Raw genomic sequence first — 15673 nt, 5'->3', positions numbered from 1 at the left:
CTACAGGGGGGCTGTATCTGGAGCCATCTACAGGGGGGCTGTATCTGGAGCCATCTACAGGGGGGCTGTATCTGGAGCTATCTACTGGGGGGCTGTATCTGGAGCTATCTACAGGGGGGCTGTATCTGGAGCTATCTACAGGGGGGCTGTAGCTGGAGCTATCTACAGGGGGGCTGTATCTGGAGCTATCTACAGGGGGGCTGTATCTGGAGCTATCTACAGGGGGGCTGTGTCTGGAGCTATCTACAGGGGGGCTGTGTCTGGTGCTATTTACAGGGGGGCTGTGTCTGGTGCTATTTACAGGGGGGCTGTGTCTGGCGCTATTTACAGGGGGGCTGTGTGTGGAGCAATCTGCAAGGGGGCTCTGGTGGATGATTTTTCCATTGACCGGTAGCAGAGTTACACAACTGGAAAAAAAAAATCCCCATCATGTAACTCTGCTACCTGTCTATTGAAAAGTCATCAACCACAGGGTTTCCCTCTTGACTTTCATTGTTCTCAGCCTTCTGGTTTGTCCTGCAGCTGCTGAAGCCGTGATGAGCAAATGTTATACCCAAGTTAGGAACATAAAGACGACATGACCGGATCCATAATATCTGTGATATCCAGACGGTCTAGAGTGACAGTGACAATCCGCAGTGACAATGTGCGCGCGTTATTTGCAGAAGGATCTGGTCGTGATTTGATGTGTTTATGCACGATATTGGGAGTGGTTAGGGGCGTGGCTTAAAATGTCCCTCTTTTCCGAATTCAAAAGTTGGGAGGTATGTCTCCACGATGCAGAGAAAAACAGAAACTGTGATATACAGCAGTATACAATTGTGCTAGATTGAAAAAAAATTCCTATTAAAAAAATGCAGCCAAACCTTCAGTATGCCCGCTGTGGATCCCACAGATTTCACGTGTCGGTGGGGACAGCAGGGAGAGCCGATCGCTTCTCGAGGAAGATACAGCCAGAATCATAAGGATTAAATCCTTCCTTATAGATTCTTTCTGAATAGTTCACATTCTTATCAAAAAAGATTTTTACAGCTCTCTAAAGATATGCATTAGGCAGGATTCACACACTGCGTTTTTTGATGCGTTTTTTTTAGTGCGGCCAGATGTTACATTAGGTATATAGTGAAACATCATATGCTTTACACACAACTGCGTTTCTGTTTGTGGCGTTTTTTTAAGCAATTTTGTGGTTAGTGGCATTTTTTCAAAACGCAGCATGCTCTGGGTATGGTGTTTTTTCAGTTATTTTCCAATAGGCTTCTCTACAGGACTTCAAAAACAGTAGAAACAAAGTATGAACAAAATGACACAAAATGAAAAATTACATTCAAAATGGCTAAAAAAAACGTACATTTTAATAACGCTTATGTTTTAAGAAGCGTTTTTTATGCAGTTTAAATTGTGAGAAACATTCTGTGTGTGACGGTGATCTAAGGATTAAAATATACTGTACAAATAATTCAAAATCACAATAACACAAGAGAGCTTTAGGTTGTGATCTTTTGCGTCTGCTCAAAGGAGGCCTTAGGGCAGAGGTCCCAAGCACGCGGCCCGCGGGCCGCATGTGGCCCCTGGGGCTATCATCTGCGGCCCATGGGACGCAGAGCCGCTAGTATCGGCTCTGCTCCGAGACTCTGGAATTCCCTGACATCGCTGTCCACATATGAACAGCGATGTCTGGGGCTTCCCCAGAGCCGGAGTCCCGGGCAGAGCGCTAGTACAGGCTCTGTTCCGGGACTCTGTGGAATTCCCTGACATTGCTGCCCATATATGGAGAGTGTGTCAGGGTCTTCGCCCAGAGCGGAGTCCCGTGCAGAGCTCTAGTATCGGCTCTGCTCCGGGACTCTGTGGAATTCCCTGACATCGCTGCCCATATATGGACAGTGTGTCAGGGTCTTCCCCAGAGTGGAGTCCCGGGCAGAGCTCTAGTATCGGCTCTGCTCCGGGACGCTATGGAATTCCCTGACATCGCTGCCCATATATGGCAGTGTGTCAGGGTCTTCCCCAGAGCGGAGTCCCGGGCAGAGCGCTAGTACAGGCTCTGCTCCGGGACTCTGTGGAATTCCCTGACATCGCTGTCCATGTTTGGACACACGATGTCTGGGGCTTCCCCAGAGCCGGAGTCCCGGGCAGAGCGCTAGTATAGGCTCTGCTCCGGGACTTTGGGGAAGCCTCTGACATCGCTGTCCATACATCGACAATGATGTCAGGGGCTTCCCCAGAGCAGGAGTTCCAGTGATGTCAGGACCACAGCTGGAGTACCAGGAAGAGCCTACTAGCGCTCTGCCCGGGACTCCAGCTCTGGGGTTACCCCTGACATCTCTGTCCATATATGGACAGTGATGTCAGGAGCAGAGCTGGAATCCCAGGCAGAGTGCCAGAAGTGGCTCTGCTCCGGGACTCCAGCTCTGGGCAAGCCCCTGACATCACTGTGGCAGCATCTGCGAAGGGCACCGTGGCAGCATCTGCGAAGGGCACCGTGGCAGCATCTACGGAGAGCACCGTGGCAGCATCTGCGGAAGTCACCGTGGCAGCATCTGCGGAGGGCACCGTGGCAGCATCTGCGGAGGGCACCGTGGCAGCATCTGCGGAGGGCACCGTGGCAGCATCTGCAGAGGGCACCGTGGCAGCATCTGCAGAGGGCACCGTGGCAGCATCTGCAGAGGGCACCGTGGCAGCATCTGCAGAGGGCACCGTGGCAGCATCTGCAGAGGGCACCGTGGCAGCATCTGCAGAGGGCACCGTGGCAGCATCTACAGAGGGCACCGTGGCAGCATCTACAGAGGGCACCGTGGCAGCATCTACAGAGGGCACCGTGGCAGTATGTACAGGACACTGTGGCATTATCTAGGGATGTGTTGCATTATCTACAGAGGACACTGTGGCAGCATCTACAGAGGGCACTGTGGCAGCATCTACAGAGGGCACTGTGGCAGCATCTACAGAGGGCACTGTGGCAGCATCTACAGAGGGCACTGTGGCAGCATCTACAGAGGGCACTGTGGCAGCATCTACAGAGGGCACTGTGGCAGCATCTACAGAGGGCACTGTGGCAGCATCTACAGAGGGCACTGTGGCAGCATCTACAGAGGGCACTGTGGCAGCATCTACAGAGGGCACTGTGGCAGCATCTACAGAGGGCACTGTGGCAGCATCTACAGAGGGCACTGTGGCAGCATCTACAGAGGGCACTGTGGCAGCATCTACAGAGGGCACTGTGGCAACATCTACAGAGGGCACTGTGGCAACATCTACAGAGGGCACTGTGGCAGCATCTACAAAGGGCACTGTGGCAGCATCTACAGAAGGCACTGTGGCAGCATCTACAGAGGGCACTGTGGCATTATCTACAAGTGGGTGTGTGGCAGTATCTGCAGAGGACACTGTGGCATTATCTAGGGGTGTGTTGCATTACCTACAGAGGGCACTGTGGCATTATCTAAAAGGGCACTGTGGCCTTATCTAGGGGTGTGTAGCAGCATCTACAGAGGACACTGTGGCAGCATCTACAGAGGACTCTGTGGCAGCATCTACAGAGGACTCTGTGGCAGCATCTACAGAGGACTCTGTGGCAGCATCTACAGAGGACTCTGCGGCAGCATCTACAGAGGACTCTGCGGCAGCATCTACAGAGGACTCTGCGGCAGCATCTACAGAGGACTCTGCGGCAGCATCTACAGAGGACTCTGCGGCAGCATCTACAGAGGACTCTGCGGCAGCATCTACAGAGGACTCTGCGGCAGCATCTACAGAGGACTCTGCGGCAGCATCTACAGAGGACTCTGCGGCAGCATCTACAGAGGACTCTGCGGCAGCATCTACAGAGGACTCTGCGGCAGCATCTACAGAGGACTCTGCGGCAGCATCTACAGAGGACTCTGCGGCAGCATCTACAGAGGACTCTGCGGCAGCATCTACAGAGGACTCTGCGGCAGCATCTACAGAGGACTCTGCGGCAGCATCTACAGAGGACTCTGCGGCAGCATCTACAGAGGACTCTGCGGCAGCATCTACAGAGGACTCTGCGGCAGCATCTACAGAGGACTCTGCGGCAGCATCTACAGAGGACTCTGCGGCAGCATCTACAGAGGACTCTGCGGCAGCATCTACAGAGGGCACTGCGGCAGCATCTACAGAGGGCACTGCGGCAGCATCTACAGAGGGCACTGCGGCAGCATCTACAGAGGGCACAGCGGCAGCATCTACAGAGGGCACAGCGGCAGCATCCACAGAGGGCACAGCGGCAGCATCCACAGAGGGCACTGCGGCAGCATCCACAGAGGGCACTGTGGCACTATCTAAAAAGGGGCTGCCCAATCTTGACATGTGTGCTGACTGAGCCGCCGGAATGCATTTAGCGACACTTAAACTGGAAAGCTGGATTGCTGAAATAAGCACGTGGAGAAATATCTCAAATTTTAAACCTAGTGGTATTATTATAGTAATGTAGTATTATTATTATATTAATATAGTGTTATAGTAGTTCAAGTAACTAATTGATTAACAATGATTTTGTATTGTATCAAATTTGAAAGTAATGCGGCCCGTCAACTTCCCATTTTTTCTATATGCGGCCCACTTACCCGGCCGAGTTTGAGACCCCTGCCTTAGGATATGTTCCCACGGGTCGGATACGCTGCGTAAAAGTCTGCAGCGTATCCGACCTAGAACCCACAGGGAATTCTGGCCGAAAAACTTCACGTAAATTGTGGTGCAGATTTACGGGCAGAATCTTCGATGCGGAAACAGTGCTGGAAAAAAGTCAGTACTTACCCCCCATGTATTGCCACAGCGGCACATCCCACTGTTCTCTGTACAGGTTTGCCTTCTGGGATGACACCGCAGCCCATACGATAACAGTGGCTGCAGCAGTCACATGGGATAACACGTAATCCCAGAAGGTCGAGCCGGACGCAAAACAGTAGGAACGCGTATCTATGACAACCCCGAGGGGTAAGCATTAAATTCTTTATTAATTTTAAAGAAAAAAAAGGTATTTGTTTTTTTTTCTGTTTTGTGGCGGAATCGCAGCATTTGCTATTTGTTGCAGGTTTTTACCTGCCATTGAATTCAATGTGGAAAACCCGCAAAACAGAAAAAGTTTCTGCAGCATAAATTGACATGCTGCGGATTTAAAAACCAATCAACTTTTTTGTGGCGGAATTTTTCTTCAGCGTGTGGATTTGTTCAAATCTCATCCTCATTGCTTCTACTTTAAATGCTGCGAATTTCCTCACAGAAAACTAAGTTTATGTTCACACAAGTTATTTTCAGCCGTTTTTTGGGCCGTAAACACCCCGAAAAACTGCTCAAAATCCAGAGACTGAACGCCTCCAAACATCTGGCCATTGATTTCAATGGGAAAAACAACGTTCCGTTCCCACGGGGCGTTTTTTATGTGACCGTTTGTAAAAACGGCGCGTAAAAAAAAACGCCCCGTAAAAAAGAAGTGCATGTCACTTTGTGAGCCGTTTTTTATTGTTTCAATAGAAAAACAGCTCCAAAAAGGCTGTAAAAAAAACGCATCAAAAAACGCCTGATGCTTAAAAAACGGCTGAAAATCAGAGGCTGTTTTCCCTTGAAAACAGCTCCGTATTTTAGAGCTGTTTTTTTGTTTAACGTGAGAACATACCCTAAAGGAGTTTTATGGAGAGGGAAATTGATCGCCTATCCTCATGATAGGCCATCAATATCTGATCAGTGGGAACCCCACTCGCAGCACCCCCGCCGATCGGCTGTTTTGATGCGAGCGCTACTTCCCCTTCATTCCCTTTACTCAAACACTTGTAGCGGCGGTTCACAGTATTAGGGCTTATTTAGACGAACGTATAATAGGTTCGTGCAACACGCGTGATTTTCACGCGCCTTGCACGGACCTATGTTAGTCTATGGGGCTGTGCAGACTGTCCGTGAGTTTCACGCAGCGTGTGTCCGCTGCGTAAAACTCACGACATATCCTATATTTGTGCGTTGTTCGCGCATCACGAAGTCAATGGGTGCGTGAAAATCACGCGCAGCACACGGAAGCACTTCCGTGTGATGCACGTGATTCGCGCAATAGCAGTAAAAAGTATGAATGAAAACAGAAAAGCACCATGTGCTTTTCAGTTTACAAACATACAAACAGAGTGTCATAATTAGAGATGAGCGAACTTATGATAAGTTCGGTTCGGCTGGTTCGCCGAATTTCTTGAAAAAAGTTTGATTCGGACAGAACTAGTTCGGACTGAACCTGTAATTCAAGAAAGCCCATAATAAATCATGTATGGAGCTCCCGTAATGACGGGTGGCTACATGTGTGCACCCGGCATTACGGCAGCGTTGCTAGGCGACGTCAGTAAATAGTCACTGTCCAGGGTGCTGAAAGAGTTAACTGATCGGCAGTAACTCTTTCAGCACCATGGACAGTGAATTCCGATCACAATATAGAGCAAACTGTAAAAAAAAAGAAAAGAAAAAGACGTTCGTACTTACCGAGAACTTCCTGCTTCTTCCTCCAGTCCGGCCTCCCGGCCGTTGCCTTGGTGACGCGTCCCTCTCGACATCCGGCCCGACATCCCTGGATGACGTTTCAGCCAATGTGACCGCTGCAGCCAATCACAGGCCAATCCCAGGCTGCAGCGGTCACATGGACTGTCGCGTCATCCAGGGTTGTCGGGCTGGATGTCAAAAGAGGAACGCGTCACCGTTGCCTTGGTGACGCGTCTCTCTTTCGGCATCCAGCCCGACCTCCCTGGATGACGCGGCAGTCCATGTGACCGCTGCAGCCTGGGATTGGCCTGTGATTGGCTACAGCCTGTGATCGGCATGTGATTGGCTGCAGCGGTCACTTGGACTGAATCATCATCCCGGGAGGTCGGACTGGAGGAAGAAGCACGGAGTTATCGGTAAGTAGGAACTTCTATTTTTTTTTACACGTTGATGTATCTTGTGATCGGAAGTCACTGTCCAGGGTGCTGAAACAGTTACTGCCGATCGCTTAACTCTTTCAGCACCCTGGACAGTGACTATCTCCTGATGTCGCGTACCGGAAAATCAGTGACTCATAAGCCGGGTTCGGTCAAAACGTGTTCGGCCAAACCCGGTGAAGTTCGGATTCGCTGCGAACCGAACTTTTCCCGATGTTCGGACCGAAACAGGGTTCGGTTGTCCCGGTTCGCTCATCTCTAGTCATAAAGATGGCGGCTGCGTGAAATTCACTCAGCCACGCATCATACGCTGCTCACTCACAAATGAAGATGTTTTGCACCTTTTGCGCGCGCAAAACGCCGCATTTTTTGTGCGCGTAAAACGCACATGCTCGTCTGAATCCGGCCTAAGTGTCAGTGTTTCACAGTATTGAGCAGCGTGAGCGATGAAGGGGGAGCAGTGCTCGCACGAGTGACGTGGCACCTTCAAAAAAGGCCAGGATTGGGGTCCAGCACACATTTGTGCATTTTTAAGTGTTTTTAGATTTTGTCTGTTTGCTTTATACTTTGCATTTTTTTTGCATATTGTGGTAATAAAGTGATTTCATTTATATTTAGATGTGCAGTCTGCTATACGTATGTCCTTGACAAACACATTTTTTTTACGTTTATTGAACACGTTGACAGGCACTCTTCCAGTATCAGTATGTGGTGCCCGCTACTCTCTTTATTGCCACTTCAAAACAGCTGATTGGCGGGAGTGCTGAGAGTGAGACCCGTACTTATCAGATCTTGATGGCCCATCCATAGTAACCACCGCTCCATTAATTTTTATGGGGCTGCCTAGCGCTATCTTCAGCAGCCCCATAGAAATGAATGAAGTGATGGTTGAGCAGGCGCACTACCATTCCATTCCTATGTGACCCACAAGAACGGCAAGTTAAGCTCGTTTTTGTGATCGGTGGGGGTCCCAGCAGTCAGACCCCCCACTGATCAGATATTTATCACCCATCCTGTGGTGATAAATATTTATTATGGGAAAACCTTTTTAACCCGTTAGTGACCAGCCCATAGTGTTTCTACGTTGGTCACTAACGGGGCTTTATTCCGATGCAATAGACTTTTTACGTTGCTGCATCGGAATAAGTAAACAGAGCAGGGAGCTGTCAAATCTCCCTGCTCTCAGCTGTCAGAGGCAGCTGAGGGCTGGGGGCGTCCCTGTTCGAACGTGTGAGATCGATGTTAGTATTGATCTCACCCGTTTAACCCTTCAGATGCGGTGCTCAATATCGAGTGCCGCATCGGAGTTGTTTTGGAGAGAGGGAGGGAGCTCGCTCTCTCTCCCACCGACACCCGGCGATAAGATCACCGAGTGTCTGTAGTGAATGCCTGCTAGGTCATGCCAGAGGCATGGCCTAACAGATGCCTGTCCGTTTTACACGGTCAGGCAGTAATACACTGCAATACAAAAGTATTGCAGTGTATTATCGGATAATCGCATAGTGAAGTCCACTAGTGGGACTAGTAAAAAAGTTACAAAAAATGTTTAATAAAAAGTGAGAAAAAAAAAGTGAAAAAAAAAATATTGAAATACCCACTTTTCCCCCTTACAAACTGCTTTATTATTAACAAAGAAAATAAAGTAAAAAAGTTACACAAAGTGTTTTTACTGTGTAAGGCTATGTTCACACGGAGTATTTTGGGGGAGGAATATCTGCCTCAAAGCTCCAAACGGAATTTTGAGGCAGATATTCCTCCCCCAAAATACTCCGTGTGAATAGCAATGATCGCGCCGTTTTTCGCCCGCGGCCATTGAGCGCCGCGGGCAGAAAACACGCTTTCTCCTGCCTCCCATTGAAGTCAATGGGAGGTCGGAGGCGGAAGCGCCCGAAGATAGGGCATGTCGCTTCTTTTTCCCGCGAGGCAGTTTTACTGCTCGCGGGAAAAAGACGCCGACGCCTCCCATTGAAATCAATGGGAGGCATTCTCGGGCCGTTTCTGCCGAGTTTTGCGACGCGGTTTCCGCGTCAAAAAACTCGGCAAAAGACCCCGTGTGAACATAGCCTAAAAGTAGTAAAACATACAAAAACTATACAAATTTGGTATCGTTGCAATCGTAACAACCCGCTGAATAAAGTTATTGTGTTATTTATACCACACGCTAAACGGCGTAAATTTAGGACGCAAAAAAGTGTGGCGAAATTGCTGGGCTTTTTTCTATTCCCCCCCCCCCCCCCACCAAAAAAGTCAATAACAGTTAATCAGTAAATTCTATGTGCCCTAAAATGGTGCTATTAAAAATTAGAAGTTGTCCCGCAAAAAACAAGACCTTATACAGCTATGTCAACGCAAAAAAAAAAAAACGTTATAGCTCTTTGAATGAGACGATGGAAAAATGTAAAAAATGGCTTGGTCATTAACCCCTTCAGGACACAGCCTGTTTTGGCCTTCAGGACGCAGCCAATTTTTTCAAATCTGACATGTTTCACTTTATGTGGTAATAATGTCGGAATGCTTTTACCTATCCAAGCGATTCTGAGATTGTTTTCTCGTGACACAAAATTTGCTCGATACATTAAGTATTTAATTGTGAAAAACACCAAAATTTAGTGAAAAATTGCAAAAATTAGCATTTTTCTAAATTTATATGTATCTGCTTGTAAGACAGATGGTAATACCACACAAAATTGTTGCTAATTAACATCACCCATATGTCTACTTTAGATTGGCATTGTTTTTTGAACATCCTTTTATTTTTCTATGACATCACAAGGCTTAGAAATTTAGCAGCAATTTCTCACATTTTCAAGAAAATTTCAAAAGGCTATTTTTACAGGGGCCAGTTCAGTTGTGAAGTGGATTTTAGGGCCTTATATATTAGAAACCCTCGATAAGTCACCCCATTTTAAAAACTTCACCCCTCAAAGTATTCAAAACAGCATTTAGAAAGTTTCTTAACCCTTTAGATGTTTCACAGGAATTAAGGCAACATAGATGTGAAATTTTCACATTTCTTTTTTTTTTTGCAGAAATTAATTTTTCATCTATTTTTTTTGTAACACAGAAAGTTTTACCAGAGAAACGCAACTCAATATCTATTGCCCAGATTCTGCAGTTTTTAGAAATACCCCACATGTGGCGCTAGTGCACTTATTGACTGCAGCACCAGCCTCAGAAGCAAAGGAGCACCTGGAGGATTTTGGGGCCTCCTTTTTTATTAGAAAATATTTTAGGCTCCATGTCGGGTCTGAAAGGCACTTGCGGCGCCAAAACAGTGGAAATCCCCCAAAAGTGACCCCATTTCGGAAACTATACCCCTTGAGGAAATTATCTAGGGGTATAGGGAGCATTTTGACCCCGCAGGTTTTTTGGAGAAATTATTGGAAGTAGGCCGTGAAAATTAAAATCTACATTCGTTCAAAGAAAATGTAGGTTTAGCTAATTTTTTCTAATTTCCACAAGGGCTAAAAGGAGAAAATGCACCACTACATTTGTAAAGCAATTTCTCCCGAGTAAAACAGTACCCCACATGTGGTAATAAACGGTTGTTTGGACACACGGCAGGGCTTAGAAGGGAAAGAGCGACATTTGGTTTTTGCAGCTCAAATTTAGCAGGAATGGTTTGCGGAGACCACGTCGCATTTGCAAAGCCCCTAAGGGACCAAAACAGTGAAAACACCAAAAAAGTTACTCCATTTAGGAAACTACACCCCTTGAAGAATCCATCTAGGAGTGTAGTGAGCATTTTGAACCCACAGGGGTTTCATAGATTTTATTAGAATTGGGCAGTGAAGATAAAAAAAATACTTTTTTTCCAACAAGACGTAGCTTTAGCTCAAAATTTTTCATTTTCTCAACAAATAAAGGAATAAAAAAAAAAACAACATTTGTAAAGCAACTTCTCTGGAGTACGGCAATACCCCATTTGTGGTCATAAACTGCTGTTTGGGCACACGGCAAGGATCTGAAGAGAAGGAGCGCCATTTGGCTTTTGGAGCACAGATTTTGCTGGATTGGTTTCTTGACACCATGTCACTATTGCAAAGCTCCTAAGGTGGCAGTACAGTGGAAACTCCCAAAAAGTGATTCCATTCACAAAACTACACCCCTTGAGGAATTCATCTAGGGGTGTAGTGAGCATTTTGACCCCACAGGTGTTTCATAGATTTTATTAGAATTGGGCAGTGAAAATTAAAAAAAATCCTTTTTCTTCAATAAGACTTAGTTTTAGCTGAAAATGTTTCATTTTCTCAACAAATAAATGAAAAAAAGCACCACAACACTTGTAAAGCAACTTCTCCTGTGTACGGCAATACCACATATGTGGTCATAAACTGCTGTTTGGGCACACAGTAGGGCTCAGAAGGGAAGGAGCGCCATTTGGCTTTTGGAGTACAGATTTTGCTGGATTTGTTTCTGGGCGCTATGTCGCATTTGCAAAGTCCCTGTGGGACCAAAACAGTGGATCCCCCCCAGAAGTGACCCCATTTTGGAAACTACATCCCTCAAGGTATTCACTTAGGGGTGTAGTGAGCATATTAACACCACAGGTGATTGGCAGAAATTGGTGTGCACTCGATGTTGCAGAGTGAAAATGGGATTTTTTTTCTATAGATATGCCAATATGTGGCGCCCAACTTGTGCCACTGGAGACACACACCCCAAAAATTGTTAAAAGGGTTCTCCCGGGTATGGCAATGCCATATATGTGGAAGTAAACTGCTGTTTGGGCACACTGTAGGGTTCAGAAGGGAGGTAGCGCCATTTGGCATTTGGAGTGTGGATTTTGCTTGTAGTAGTCTTGTATTGAGTCTTACTGGTGTTTCCGTTTATAATGTGGGGGTACATGTAAGCCGGGCGGAGTATATAAGGGGCATAGTCAGGTGGTATAATAATGGGGTAAACAAAACAATAAAATAATCCATAGATGTGTGTTACGCTGTGACACAATCCTTTCTGCACAGGCCGGTGTCGCACTGATAAACTGTGTCCTTTCTTATCCCCCTTTTGGTCCACACTCCGCACCTTTGCAGTTTGAGGAATTTTGCTGAAAAGTGTTGTCCTGGTATAATACGGGCACCCTCGCTTCCAGCAGATATGTTTGGGCCCTCCCCTTCCTGGTTCCCTAATTTTAGGGGCCTTGATAATTCGCCACTTGAAACAGAAGAAATGTTTCCCTCGGGCCGGCACAACTGCATATTTTTATTTCCTGGCTTATTGGAGCCTTAACTAATTTTATTTTTTCATAGACGTAGTGGTATGACGGCTGTTTTTTTTGCGGGACGAGCTGTAGCTTTTATTGGTACCATTTTGGGGTACATGCAACTTTTTGATCACGTTATCCTTTTTTTTTGGGAGGCAAGGTGACCAAAAAACAGCAATTCTGACATTATTTTTTTAATTCTTTGTATACAGCGTTCACCATGCGTTATAAATTACACGTTACCTTTATTCTGCGGGTCAGTCAGATTCCGGTGATACCTAATTTATAGCACTTTTTTATGTTTTACAACTTTTTGCACAATAAAATAACCTTTGTAAAGAGAAAGGATTTTTTCTGTCGCCATGTTGTGAGAGCCATAACGGTTTTAAATTTTTAGTCGGCGGAGCTGTATGAGGGCTTATTTTTAGCGAGACGAGTTATAGTTTTTATAGACACCATTTTTGGGTACATGCGACTTTTTGATCACTTTTTATTTCAATTTTTGGAAGACAAAGTGACCAAAAAATAGCAATTATGTCAGTATTTTTTAGTTTTTTTTTTACGGCGTTCACTGTGCGGAATAAATAACATAATATTTTTATAGTTCAGGTCGTTACGGTCGCAGCGATACCAAATATGTATGGCTTTATTATTTTTTTCAATAATAAATGACTTGATAAAGGAAAAAGGGCGATTGTGTTTTGTGTTATTATTTGAAACTTTTATTGTATTTTTACAACTTTTATTTTTACTTTTTTTACACTTTTTTTTTTACACTTTTCTTTAGTCCCACTAGGGAACTTGAAGGTCCAACTGTTTGTTTGATGTTCTAATACATTGCACTACCCATGTAGTGCAATGTATTAGAACTGTCAGTTGTTCACTGACAGCAAGCCGATCAGGCTCCGCCTCCGGGCGGGGCCTAATCGGCTAACGTAATGGCAGATAGGAAGCCTTTGTTAGGCTTCCATTTGCCATAGCAATCGCCCCCCCGCAACAATCGGCCCCCGCAATCGCGTAGCGGGGTGCCGATGTTGCTATAAGAACTTAAATGCGGCGGTCACTATTGACTGCCGCAATTAAGTGGTTAATCGGTTCGGATCACCGCTGTGATCCGACCCGATGTTTTCCCCCAGTACTAAGGCTGCTAGTAGCAGCCTGTACTGGGAGATGCCGGGCTGCGGGGAGCGTCTGTGTGCTCTGTTAGGAGCACACGTGGATTAACGGGCTGCAGGCACAACGACCAGCTTTGCAACCCGTTAATCTACGTGGGGTGGTCGTGAAGGGGTTAAGGTCTAAAATAGGCTGGTCATTAAGGGGTTAAGTGAATGACTGTCCATCCATCAACAATCACACTAAGGCCTGATTTACACGAGCGTGTCCATTTTGCGCACGCAAAAAACTCGGCGTTTTGCGTGCGCAAAAGGCACTTAACAGCTCCGTGTGTCATCAGTGTATGATTTTGACACTCCGTTTGGATGTTTGTAAACAGAAAAGCACGTGGTGCTTTTCTGATTACATTCAGTTTGACAGCTGTTGCACGAACCACGCAGTTCGCACGGAAGTGCTTTCGTGCGACCTGCGTGGTTTTCACGCACCCATTGACTTCAATGGGTGCGTGATGCGCAAAAAACGCAGAAATATAGAACATGTTGTGAGTTTTACGCATTGGCCCATAGCCTAATATAGGTGCGTGTATTACGCTCGTGTAAATGATGCCTAAATTTCAGGCACTGAGGGTGGAGGGGTTTGAGGTGAACCTCCCAAAAACCACTGCCTTGAGCAGCAACAGAGCTTGTCCCTCCGCTGCATAAAGTACATAGTAAAAAGTGGAGGGGCTGTTCATAGTAACCCATAATGGAATTAGTAACCTAAACTTGGTTGCCATGGCTATCGGCTTCCTTACTAGTCTGTAGTCACTGTCTGTATTCAGTGTCGCACTTTCCGGCACAGTTGTGTACTTACTTGTTCCCTTGTGTGTCCGCAGCCTGGATGTAGAAATAGCGGGCAGGAAGAGCAGCCTCTCCCCGCAGCCCGGGACCCCATACTCGGCTGAGCTCTGCACATACAGAGGGGGGGCTCTCAGCGCAGCGCAGGGGGGCTGCTACAGCGGCTACTGCCAAGAGCTGCCAGAACATTGACAACACACTACAGGCAGCCACCAGACATGAGCCGGAGCACGGACTGTTTACTGCTCTGTGCCGGGACTGCAGCTGCCAATAAAGTAGGAACTACTGTGTGCTCCAGATGTGCGCAGTCTACAGAGTCTATGGGAGGGAAGGCGGAGATCAGCGGCTCATGTGTACTGCTGCTGCTGGGGGACATCCCTGCACTGCACAGGCGCTGTGACTGCGGACGATGTCGCTAATAACAGCAGACGGCCATGATGGAGGAGCCGTGGGAGACCAGTACAAAGAGAAATCGCAGACATTGCCTCAGCTGACTGCGCCGCCCCCTCAGCTGTCTCTCAGACTATACTTATATTCCGTGCAGTGTCCTGTACCAGGAGGGCACTCTGTGCAATGTATATCTGCGGATGGCAGTGCTGCTGTACTCATTGATCTGGGACCTGCATGCCTTTCATCTGCAGCCAGATGTTATATGCAATTTAGAGATGGCTTAAAGGGGTTATCAAAAAAGTTGGCCAATGTAGGAGGGATGCAAAAAAAACAAAAAACTAGCTATTACCGCACAGATCCCCGTCGTTCCAGCGCTGTCGCTCCGTTCCTTCCCGCCGCGGTGTATTAACATAGCTGCAGCGAGGACGTGCCCATATACCCACGTATATGCAGCCAAGCACTGGCCTTAGGGATCCGGTGCCGTATACCCACTGAGACCACTTATTGGCTGCAGCGATCATGTGGGCATACAAGCACATAATCGCCGCAGCTATGTCAATACACAGCGGCGGGAAATAACGGACGTGGCGGCGCTGGAACAACAGGAATCCATGAGTTGAGCAAATGCTCTTTTTTTTTTCTGCATTTCTCTTACCGTGTCCAATTTTTTTTTAAATAACTCGGAAAACCCCTTTTAATATATAGTTACATAGTTCGTACGGTTGAAAAAAGACACATGTCCATCAAGTTCAACCAAGGGATGGGAAAGGGGAAGTGCGTGCACGCACGCCCGCGCGCGCGCACACACACACACACACACACACACACACACACACACACACACACACACACACACACACTCTCTCGCTTCATATTCTGGATTTAGATCATCCTGATCAATAGATATTTAACTGGTTGCCGACACAGGACGAGTATGCTCGTCCTGAGCGGTGAGCACTTCGCGCATTAGGACGAGCATACTCGTCCTGTGTGACAGCCGTCCCTGCGCGCGTCTGTGCGCGCGATCGAGAGCGGGGCAACGGCTGTAATACACAGCCACGGCCCCGCTCTGACAGCGGAGAAAAGAGAAACATCTTTTCTCCGCCGTTAATCCTTTGAACGCTGCGATGACAGCTGATCACGGCGTTCAAAGAGGGGGGACTGCACATTGATCGCGTCACAGAAAATAACTGACGCGATCAAAGCCCACAACTCGTATGGCC

General features: G+C 47.2%; 2 protein-coding genes across 2 annotated transcripts in view; one reads left to right on the top strand and one right to left on the bottom strand.

The window, feature by feature from the left end:
* POGLUT2 (protein O-glucosyltransferase 2) overlaps positions 1-14583 on the bottom strand; it is an 80269-nt gene extending 65686 nt beyond the window's left edge. The window contains exon 1 of the mRNA XM_075852471.1: positions 14077-14583. Coding sequence (XP_075708586.1) covers positions 14077-14249 — 173 coding nt within the window. The 5' untranslated portion in view covers positions 14250-14583. The remainder of the gene's footprint in view (positions 1-14076) is intronic.
* The window catches only part of BIVM (basic, immunoglobulin-like variable motif containing), a 61511-nt gene continuing 59948 nt past the window's right edge, over positions 14111-15673 (top strand). The window contains exon 1 of the mRNA XM_075852469.1: positions 14111-14335. The gene's annotated coding sequence lies outside the window, so the exon portion shown is untranslated. The remainder of the gene's footprint in view (positions 14336-15673) is intronic.

The sequence above is a fragment of the Rhinoderma darwinii genome, chromosome 2 (assembly GCF_050947455.1).
Source record: "Rhinoderma darwinii isolate aRhiDar2 chromosome 2, aRhiDar2.hap1, whole genome shotgun sequence".
NCBI lineage: Eukaryota > Metazoa > Chordata > Amphibia > Anura > Rhinodermatidae > Rhinoderma > Rhinoderma darwinii.
The sequence above is the reverse complement of the archived record's forward strand: the minus strand, read 5'-3'. Positions and strand labels throughout refer to the sequence as shown.